The following is an 11,350-nucleotide window of genomic DNA, read 5'->3' on the forward strand; positions in this document are numbered from 1 at the left end:
TCCTTGTTGCATTGCTAATAAACATCAAATCTCCTCTTTTCCTTGTATTCTTAAAAGTGCTATACTTTTCTTGGGATGTCTTCGCAGAAAACGAGATGAACGGTAAAAATGTGTTTTGCATGCCATCGGTCTATATACACAGGATACAAAATCTATTTACAAAATATAATTATATATGTAAATTGTGCGGTACGAAATAGTGTCAAATATAGTGTTATTCAGAATTGTGACAAATTTTGCATCTGTATGCTTCTGTATGTTTCTGTATTTGATATAGGCCTATGTGATATGTTTGTATACCTTCTATGTTTTGTGCACCGTTTCATGATGTAAGATACTGTCTTTGGTTTCTCTTCATTCTCTTTGAATACATTACACAGAACACATTATACAGTGGCATGCAAGTGCTTTCAAAAGTGTGTATGGGGGGGGGCAGGGGGTGGGAGTATGGGTGTGCATGGGGTGTGCATGTGTGTATGGTGGGGGAAGCAGGGGGTGCTAAAATATCCTTGACTGATGTAGGTAGTGGCTGAACCTATACTAAAATGACCAGAGGCGAATGAAGGATTGTTTATAAAAGGAGCATGTGGCCCTGGGTCGCAGTAGGGTCTGTGTGTCTGAGACCTGAGGGTCAAATCAGAGTGCATTCTAATGCATTTAGACTATAAATTAGGTCTATAACTAGCTTTTTATGCAATATTGTGCTATAATCTTGATTCTTCTTTGTTCGTGGTGGTTAGAAATGGGTTGTACACCCCTTGCAACGTTCTCTCCTCCTCGGGCTGGAAGTAAAAATCCCCCACTTAACCAGTTACCCCTGATTGGCCATGCAAGGTTAATTGATGCGGCTATGACGCCCTAGCTTGTAATCACGGTAGCTCAAGAAGAAAATATATGATTGATATCATACTCAGTATATGTATTGGTCATGGTCGGTAGATGATCCTATTGGTTTCGGTAGGGATTCTCTTGCATATTAATGAGTAGGCGGGGCTTAACGTAAAATTCTGGAAATTTTAATATCTCTTCAACCGTATGTCCGATTTAGTTCATTCTGGGTATGGTGATGTAACTACATATTAAGTACCTGTTCTTTGCAACAACAATTTTAATATCATTAATATTCATGAGTGGGTGGGGCTTGACGGGAAATTGTCAAAACAGCTTGTAAACATGATATCTCAACCACCACCAAGTTGAATCAATGTCATACTTAGTAGGTAGATGTACTGTGATGAGTAAATTGTTTTTCGGTTTCCATGTCATGAATGTTAATGAATGGGCATGGCTTAACGTATATATAATTTGGTTCATGCTGTTATGGTGATGTTGGTACAAAATAAGCACAATTTCATGACATTTCCATCTTTATGTCATTAATATTCATCCAATTGCAAGAAAATGGCTTTTAAACACCAAATGTGCTATGATTTTCATCATTGACATATTAGGTTTGTCACACTACATTCATACAACCAACCATGTTGTTTTTTGTGTGCGTATCATGAATATTAATGAATGAACATAAAATTCTTCCTCTGACATCTCTGAAATATGTCTAAATAGCTTTATACATATATGTTCTTAGATAATACAATGTAAATACAGTATAGAGATACAGTACATGCTTATGAGATCATATAATTTGACCTCATTAATATTCATGTATGTATCTGTTTTAATACGATGTAGACTTTGTCAACATGATCACTGATTCCTGATACCTTCCTTTATATGTTGCCGCATTTAGTCAATGGATAATGCCTCTTCATTTTTTGGTGTGTACAATTTCATGAATATGAACATGGCTTTTTATGTTTTATTTTATTTATTATTATTAACATTGCTTACAACACTATGGATCATGTTTGATCATGCGGAACCACTAAACGTTTTTTTTTCGTTTTCTGGTTTGACTTCTATTGATTATAATTTACTTACGTCTATCCTTCCACAAGTCTGCTGATCTGACACTGAAATAAGCGTTGGGAATGATGAAGACCGCAAAGCTTCACCCCCTAGGCCCCCATGAAGGGCCTTAGGGAGGACCCCTGTTACCCCATGTCAGCGTGATATTGCGCTCCGCAGTCTTCATTGGTGGCCTCTGGCACCAGTTTGCATTACCCGCATTCTGTGCCCATCTCCCCCAACGCCCCCCTCCCTCCCCTTAATGTCGTTCCCATTTTGTCAGGCTGTCCACCACTCAACTTCCAAATGTCTGGCGACTCCAACTGCATTAACATCTAACTCCTCCCCCCCCCCCCCCTCCTATCCCTCCTACTCGCCAACCTCTTTCAACCCGCCCCTAATTTTCGCCGAGCATCCATTTATTGATATTTTCTCTCTGCAGCCCATCGAGGGAACCTCCAAAGTCTGACAAACGTGATCTGTCAGATATGTCTGAAGATGCCAAGAAGCTGTGGGAGAAAAATGAGATGTAAGTACCTTTATAATTTTATCATCATCTTATAGTTTTTATCGTTAAAATAAAGTGACATAAATTATTATCAAAATGTGTAATTGGAATAGGGAAACTCAACAAGGATTCAAATGGAATATTAGTTATGCCCCTGCCCAATGGCGTAGCAACGGGGGTGTCCCCCCCCCCCGTGGATACCCCCATATATTTGTCTGTTAATCCCCCGCTACCACAAAAAAAAAACAGATTTTTTTTTTTTTTTTTTTTTTTTGTCTGTTGTGGTTTTGTTTGTACTCAAACCGACAAATGAAAAACACCGAAAAAAAATTAATGTAAGATTCAACCTCAATGGTCTATACCAGGGTTTCCCTAACTTTATCCCCCACGAACCCCCTGTGGATGTCAGAGTTGTCCACGAACCCCAAACTTTTCGAGACAAGATCTGAGTCATTATTATACTATAATAAGCATAAGAGTGCTTCGTAAAAGATCAAGTTGATAGTGTAATATTGTGGAGTTTGTCGATAGGTACGAATTTTGTACATTACTAAATTATTTGATATTTTCAGATTTTAGTTCAACAAAACGTACTCTAGTTTTGACCTTCAGAAACGTCTCACGAACCCCCTGGGATGGAGTCACGCACCCCCTGGGGGTTGATGCACCCCAGTTAGGGAACCTCTGATCTATACCATTAAACAGAACTGATTTAATCACAAAATCAATTGGAACTGTGAAATGTCACAATCAAAACGGTAATCAGGCTGCAGATAGCACACTCTAACAAGATAATTCGTATAGCCTAATCTACGTCTGGCGACGAGAGACTTTTACGAGGCCTAAACGAGTTCAAGTAGAACATTGATTCGCATGCGTACGAGTAGCCTACAAGGTTTCTAAGTACAAGTATTGCTGGCTATATATGAGTACCTAATATTGTACCCAATGTACTATAAGCCTTCTAGATTTCCAGAATCGTCCCAAGTTCCGAATACTATGCCTATATAGTAAAAAACCCATGAGGACAAATACAAGCATAGGCTATTATGTTATAGAATACCAGTATAGCCTATCTATCCTACCAGTCAGGATTTACTATCACGTCTGGCTGATGACCTCAACAATATAAAGGGGTCATAATTTCATCCATTGCGAATGTAACCTAACTCGATAAAGTTGAGCAAATCACGACAAATACTATTTTACAGACTTCTTTCAAATTGTATTCATTTCCCAGGGTTATGTATAGTCCCTGGCTTTCGTGCGTTTCTTACACCGCTTGTGGTGAGCTCTGTGCATAAGACCATGGAGCTATTACCGGCTCCATGATAAGACGTACGTATATACTCAACCTGACTATATAATAGACTAGACGAAAAACATTCCTTGCCAGGTATTCTTTGGGTCTACATGGTCCTATTTCTATTTATTTTCATATTAAAATGTAAGATTGACCTCTTTAGTACTTCTTTGAACTGTAAAATTCCCACAACAATAAGTTGCAGTTCTGACACTTAACCTAACTCGGTATAAATTCTGTTCTCTCTGAAATATCAGCCAAGTTCTGCAGTTAAAATTGTTTCGCACGTTTGTGTGCAATAAAGACCTCTCGGTGTCTAGACCATGCACTATGTTCTGTATCTACGTATAGTAAACTATTACAATATGTTTCTTTACTGTTTACGTGTTATAATTTGAGAGCCAAAACATTGAAAGTGGAGACATTACCGGAAATCAGAACATATTGACTACTATTAATTTTAACCCTTGTTTTGACCCCATAGTACATTTGGAAATCGGGCTATAAATAGCATAGTTGTATGAGCAACCGATACTGTCCCCGATTTTCAATATGGTCAGAGTACGAGCGGTAGTACAAATCCATGAAAGCGAGTACAAAGTATAGTGGTGACTAAATATGAAAAAGAGTACAAGTATATAGGTAACTATATGCGAAAACGTGTACACTTATAGAGGTAACTATATGTGAAAACGAGTACAGTTGTAGAGGTAACTATATGTGAAAACGAGTACAAGTATAGAGGTAACTATATGTGAACACGAGTTCAAGTATAGAGGTAACTATATGTGAACACGAGTACAAGTATAGAGGTAACTATATATGAAAACGAGTACATTTATAGAGGTAACTATATAACGAGTTCAAGTATAGAGGTAACTATATGTGTAAACGAGTACAACTTTATAGAGGTAACTATATGTGAAAACGAGTACAGTTATAGAGGTAAGTATATGTGAAAACGAGTACAAGTATAGAGGTAACTATATGTGAAAACGAGTTCAAGTATAGAGGTAACTATATGTGAAAACGAGTACAAGTAAAGAGGTAACTATATGTGAAAACGAGTACAGTTATAGAGGTAACTATATGTGAAAACGAGTACAAGTATAGAGGTAACTATATGTGAAAACGAGTACAAGTATAGAGGTAACTATATGTGAACACGAGTTCAAGTATAGAGGTAACTATATGTGAAAACGAGTACAGTTATAGAGGTAACTATATGTGAAAACGAGTACAAGTATAGAGGTAACTATATGTGAAAACGAGTACAAGTATAGAGGTAACTATATGTGAACACGAGTTCAAGTATAGAGGTAACTATATGTGAAAACGAGTACAGTTATAGAGGTAACTATATGTGAAAACGAGTACAAGTATAGAGGTAACTATATGTGAAAACGAGTACAGTTATAGAGGTAACTATATGTGAAAACGAGTACAAGTATAGAGGTAACTATATGTGAAAACGAGTACAAGTATAGAGGTAACTATATGTGAAAACGAGTACAGTTATAGAGGTACTAACTATATGTGAAAACGAGTACAAGTATAGAGGTAACTATATGTGAAAACGAGTACAAGTATAGAGGTAACTATATGTGAACACGAGTTCAAGTATAGAGGTAACTATATGCGAACACGAGTACAAGTATAGAGGTAACTATATATGAAAACGAGTACAGTTATAGAGGTAACTATATAACGAGTTCAAGTATAGAGGTAACTATATGTGTAAACGAGTACAACTTTATAGAGGTAACTATATGTGAAAACGAGTACAGTTATAGAGGTAAGTATATGTGAAAACGAGTACAAGTATAGAGGTAACTATATGTGAAAACGAGTTCAAGTATAGAGGTAACTATATGTGAAAACGAGTACAAGTAAAGAGGTAACTATATGTGAAACGTGTATAAGTATAGAGGTAACTATATGTGAAACGAGTACAAGTGTAGAGGTAACTATATATGAAAACGAGTACAAGTATACAGGTAACTATATGTGAAAACGAGTACAAGTATAGAGGTAACTATATGTGAAAACGAGTACAAGTATAGAGGTAACTATATGTGAACACGAGTACAAGTATGTGGGGAGTAACGAGGTAACTATATGTGAAAACGAGTACACGTATAAAGGTTACTATATATATGCTATAGCATACGAACTCGAGTCGAAACTTATAGGGTTGCAACAAAATTTCATAATTGATAGATAGATAAGATTGTCATAATATATAGGACTTCAAATTAATTTCTGAACTCAACGGAAGTTGTTAATTTATAGGATAACTTATCCGTGACCCTGTGCCCTGACCCTTGACCCTTTGATCGAAGAGAAGATACATCTATCATATCGTTCCTATACCTACTATTTTAAGTATATCATGGTTTACATACGTGAATATTCTAGCAGATAAGTTGTTAGAACCTTTGCTGTGGGTTGGGGGGGGGGGGCAGCGGACGTCACAAACTCCAAAATGCAAAAGGACAAGTGACTGTTTTAAGATGCATGGCAACCGGAAAGTTACCTCAAAATGTTTCCTACAAAATCGATCCACTCTGCACTTTTTTGACATATCAAGAATCCACATTTTTAATTTTTTTTAAAAAAAAATGAAAAAGAGTTGTTTTTATTACCAAAACTATAGGGGCACTTCGAATTGTATAAAACACCCGACCCCCCCTCCCCACTCCTCCCTGTGTGTCCCAGCCCTGTTGGTGGTTATATTTGTGAGGTATATATTTTATTAGTCTATGAAACTTAAGTGATAAAGCACAACCAACTGCTTTAATTGAAGCCTGTTTCCATATGAAACCTTTCAAACTGATACTTGTCATAGATCTTTGTTAAAATACTAAATACTATCTGTTTCCTTCCATGTCATTATCGGCGCCCCAAAGTAAAATTCCTGGCTACGGGCTGCTTCCGACTGCCATATACGATCCTTCCCGTCCATTATGACATCACGAATTACTGAGTAAATTAATTCTTTCAGATAACATTAACATCTTAACAAGCTATGAAGATGGAGACCATTTTTCAACATAATGTATGGAAAAAATAATTTAAGATGAAACTTCACTGTCCGAGCTATTTGACATTGTAATGTCATTCATATTCCATGCACGGTTGTATTTCTTTTACAAGGAATTTATCGTCATGAATCACAAAATGGAACATTTGATACTTTTCCTTAGTATTCCTTACTCCCGGCAGGCTCTGGGTCTGTTGTTCGTCGCGACTTCGATAAATCAGTAAGACTGTAACATTAAAGACTTCAAGTTGAAACAAGTGGCTCTGAATGTTTGCGAAAAAAACGACAGCTAAGAAAACAATGTGCTTTTCAGCATTTTCCGACAGAACTGAAAAAATTCACGTTCTACAGGGATATAAAAAATGTGTTTATGGTAAAGTAGTACCAAGTATTTCCCCCCTCTTTTGGCGATAGGAGTGTCTCGATGGTAACCACGGTAACGTTGTCCTTAAAAAAAAAATTAAAAAAAAAAAAAAAAAGTATTCCAAATTCGTTTTTACGCCATGGTTAGTTACCAGGCTTGACGAGGACTTGGAAAGGAGGGAGGGAGGTAGGGATGTGCAGGAGCCCACGGCCTCGGGCCCAGGGCCCGGGAAATACAGCACGACGACGGATATTGCATTCTCAATTTGAGAAAGATGATTATTCATACCTCCTTCAATGTACAGTGAACTTATGGAAACTTACGATAAAAAAAATGGTGGCCGGGTAACATCATTACTAGCACTTGACGTCCAATTGAAATCACATTTCGAAGCATAAAGCTATCACGTGTTCAAAGTTCGTATATATCGTCGGTGCTATATCTGTACTTTCGATTGTGAAATGGCGTTCCTTATTATTTAGGAGGCTAAATATGAACACATCAGCCGTATTTTGGTGTACCGGTATGGTTGATGTGCTTTCTGTACGCAAGCTCACCGAACTTTCACAATACATATAAATATACATACACACATACACACATGTTTGTATTACATTCACACCGAGGACCCGATTGTATTTTCCATTGTTCAAATCCACGTACCCTAACCTTAACAATACCCCATACAATAGAATTCTTCCGAGGACGTGGTGATTTAGAAATCACATCCGAGGACCTGGAATTCTTTTGTTCAAGTCCTCGGTCAGAATACAAAACAAACGCACACATACACACATGCATTCATTATGTCATAATTAAGGGGGGAAATCGTCTGGTATGTCTGTGGGTGTGGGTGTGTATATATGTGTGGCATTTGCTTGATAAGGAACTGAATAGTAACCATTACATACGTGAATTTGCATAAAGGCCTACGTGACTTTCAACTTGTTAAATGTAAACTTCAATGATTAATAAAACCGAATGAGTGATAAAATAAATATTAAAAATCTTTTTCATTATAGAGATTGACTATTTTTTTCTCGACATTTATTGTTTTCTTCACTTCGCTGCCGAGTGCACGGAGATTGAAGCAAGTATATATAATTGCAGCCTGGAGCCAATAAACTTTCCACAATAAATAACTGCCTTATACATATACGGGTCTGAGAACGAGCAACTTAAACGCCGCCGCGGCACTTCATTGAACCATTCTAACTGGCAAATTCTGTATAACAAATCTTGACAATAAAATGGCCTACGTGCAGGTGCTTATAAGTATCTGAACAGTGGTTATACCATCTAATCCCGACTTAATCCCGACTCAATTTTATGTTGTACACGAATCACCAAATTCAGATTTTAAAGACAAAAGACCTCCACAATAGGCGTCATCTAAACAATAAAATAGTGGATACGGTTTTTTTTTTCAGTTAACATATAACCCTTTGCTTATTCAGAGTTAAAAATTTAATCTTCTAACTAAGCTGGCCTCGCGAGACTTGAGTTATACAATGCAGCAACTTTATAATGCTATAGGTCAAACGACAAGACATGAGAATATGCCAATTCAAATTGAGTCGCGACGTGATGTCTGTTAACTACCTGTTGCTTTCCGGTCAGGATTCCTCGCAAATGCCCTTTTTCATTTGACATTTCATTGAAAATTAAATATATAAAAAAAATAAGGGTAAAGAAAGAAAATTAACCCAAAATTGTTCTCCGCAATCTTTTTGAAGTACAGATGTTCGAATTTTTTTTGGCTCTATATACAGTTTTCATTTTTACCTAAACATAACCCCAATAATCTTCCTTGTTATTGTTATTGTTTACGTTTTGTAAAGGAGCTCGCTATAACCTCCTCGCTCGTGGCAATATGACGTCATATTTTGGACAAAATGGCAACCGCGGTTATTCATCTTCAATACAAACTATTTAAGCTTTGCCTCTCTATCTCAGATTTGGAACACACAACAGATGAGACCGACACAGTATAGGCCTACTCACAACTTATGACACTATGCATAAACAATGTACCTGACAGTGTCCTTGTATAACACACAGTAAATGGTGCTTATTTGCCCCCCTCCCCTCCCCGTCAAAGCTATATCGTTGTAAAAACGTGCATGTGTTATTGCAATTTATCACTTCAAGTATAGGCCTATTATAAGTTGGTGTCGCTTGAGCCACGTATTACATGGGTATATACTCTCAGGCTGTGATCTTATATATATATTTCCTAACATCTGTTTGAACACTTGTATTGTATTCAGCGAGATATTTCAAACTCCATAATCACCATAACCATATATATATAATTATATTTGCACGAAATTCAACGAAAGCCTACGCGCTAAATAGCATTGTATCGTGCCGAAATATGTTACAAGAGTTATTCAGCAGCTAGCAACTTTGGTGGCCTTTTTTCGACAAAATAAACACACTCGCCAACCACACAGCCAAGGGCGCCGGGGGGCTGGGGGGCGCCAGCCCCCACCAGTGAAAAATATGGAGGGGCGGAAGTATCATTCCGCCCCCCCCCCCGCTTCGCAAGTCAGAAAACCCCTTTTTCATTTCCAAATGAGAAAAAAAAACTCATTTGGAGCACCAAATTGCATCTAAGGCCAGGTGAAAATGCAAATTATTTACCAAATGGAGTGGGTGTTGAAGTGTGCTATATTGCACCAAATTGCATCTGAGGCCACCTGGAAATGCAAAAAAAGGTGAGGGGGACACCCCCTCCCCTTGGACCCCTTCCCAGGCCGGCCGTCAGTCTTCAGCCCCCCACTCAAAAGTACGCCACTGCACACAGCTCAAGACTCATAGCAGAACCAAAAAAAAAATCATAACAGAGGTAATGACTTCTGCCCATAGTAACAAGAAATCCAACAGGAAGTCATAATCGTTTGTAAACATGTATATACACAAGAAGTGTTAGAGCTGATTCGGATATTGTGACCGGCTGTGTTTTCATGTAATGTAATGGCATTACGAAGAGCTTGATTATACGATGTTTCAATGTTATCTTCTTGTTAAAATACAAATTTAGACAAAATCCCCCGTGTCATTTTCCAGACATTTATTGTTGAAGGTGTCACCTTTCTGAACCACAAGGGAACAAGTTGGAGCAAAAATGTATACATAGGTCGAGACTTTAGTTGAACACTAGTAGTTGTTACTCAGGTTTTCACGCGTTGAGCGATCATCAGACAACTGGTTTAGCTTCAAGTTGTTCTCCTGGAATAGACTCATCGTCGGGATTACCGGGGATAAACCGAGGGTAAACGACTCATAACAAATGAATGGAACACGTTGAACTAAGGAGACGATATGTGTGACATTTTTATTAAACCCCCTGCAGTTGCTAGAAGACAACCTCCCAGCCTACGTAACATCCTTGTTAGGAGTCGTTTACCCTCCACCGACACTCCCCAACCCAAGGGGAATATCATATGTGGTAAACCCCGGTGTAAGGTCTGTCATCATATGATCACGGACCCTGACATACATCTCTCTGCCTCAGGGGTGTGTTTACATCCTGGTCCATACAATTGTGACACTCCATGTGTGATATATCTTATCACTTGTGTTCTCTGTCCTGATATACAATACATTGGCCAAACCTCCACTCCTTTTCGCCTACGACTTAATAATCACAAAAGCACAATTAGACTCAACAAAACCAGTTTTTCAGTGGCTGAACATCTTAAAATTCCACAACACAATATCAACTGTCCTAAGTTTGCCAGAATCCTGGGTAATTTGTCTGACCATAATAAAAGAAACTTGAAGGAATTCGAATAGATCCTTAGTGTACGTTCACACTGTCATGGTCTCAATAGGGATATGGCTTTTCTTTCCGGGTTCAAGCACTTCGAGCAGTCTGGGTCTTACGGTAGACCATCATGATTTCAATCACTCTTTTTACACCTGACGATTGACCAGGGTGTCCGGAAATTTGTGTAGCGTGTATTCTATTCTAAATATTATGTTGGATTTAAAGGCATTACATGTTGTCCTTATCTTTTCCACTATATATATATATATATATATATATATATATATATATATATATATATATATATATATATATATATATATATATATATATATATATAAACATACATGAACACATACATACATAAAAGGGAACATATCGTTATCACCGCTATGCATCCAGGTATTGAGTATTACTAAGAATAGTACCATTAGGGTATATTCGTTTCA

The 11,350-nt window shown here is 37.6% G+C and overlaps 1 protein-coding gene across 3 annotated transcripts in view; it reads left to right on the plus strand.

Annotated features, from left to right (window-relative positions):
- The window catches only part of LOC139984186 (uncharacterized), a 67,491-nt gene that overhangs the window by 8,262 nt on the left and 47,879 nt on the right, over positions 1-11,350 (plus strand). For 2 of the 3 annotated variants that reach the window (XM_071997969.1, XM_071997971.1), the window contains exons 2-3: positions 58-102; positions 2,351-2,437. In XM_071997969.1, coding sequence (XP_071854070.1) covers positions 58-102; positions 2,351-2,437 — 132 coding nt within the window. The remainder of the gene's footprint in view (positions 1-57; positions 103-2,350; positions 2,438-11,350) is intronic. The other variant, XM_071997970.1, reaches the window with a different exon arrangement.

The sequence above is a fragment of the Apostichopus japonicus genome, chromosome 17 (genome assembly GCF_037975245.1).
Source record: "Apostichopus japonicus isolate 1M-3 chromosome 17, ASM3797524v1, whole genome shotgun sequence".
NCBI lineage: Eukaryota > Metazoa > Echinodermata > Holothuroidea > Aspidochirotida > Stichopodidae > Apostichopus > Apostichopus japonicus.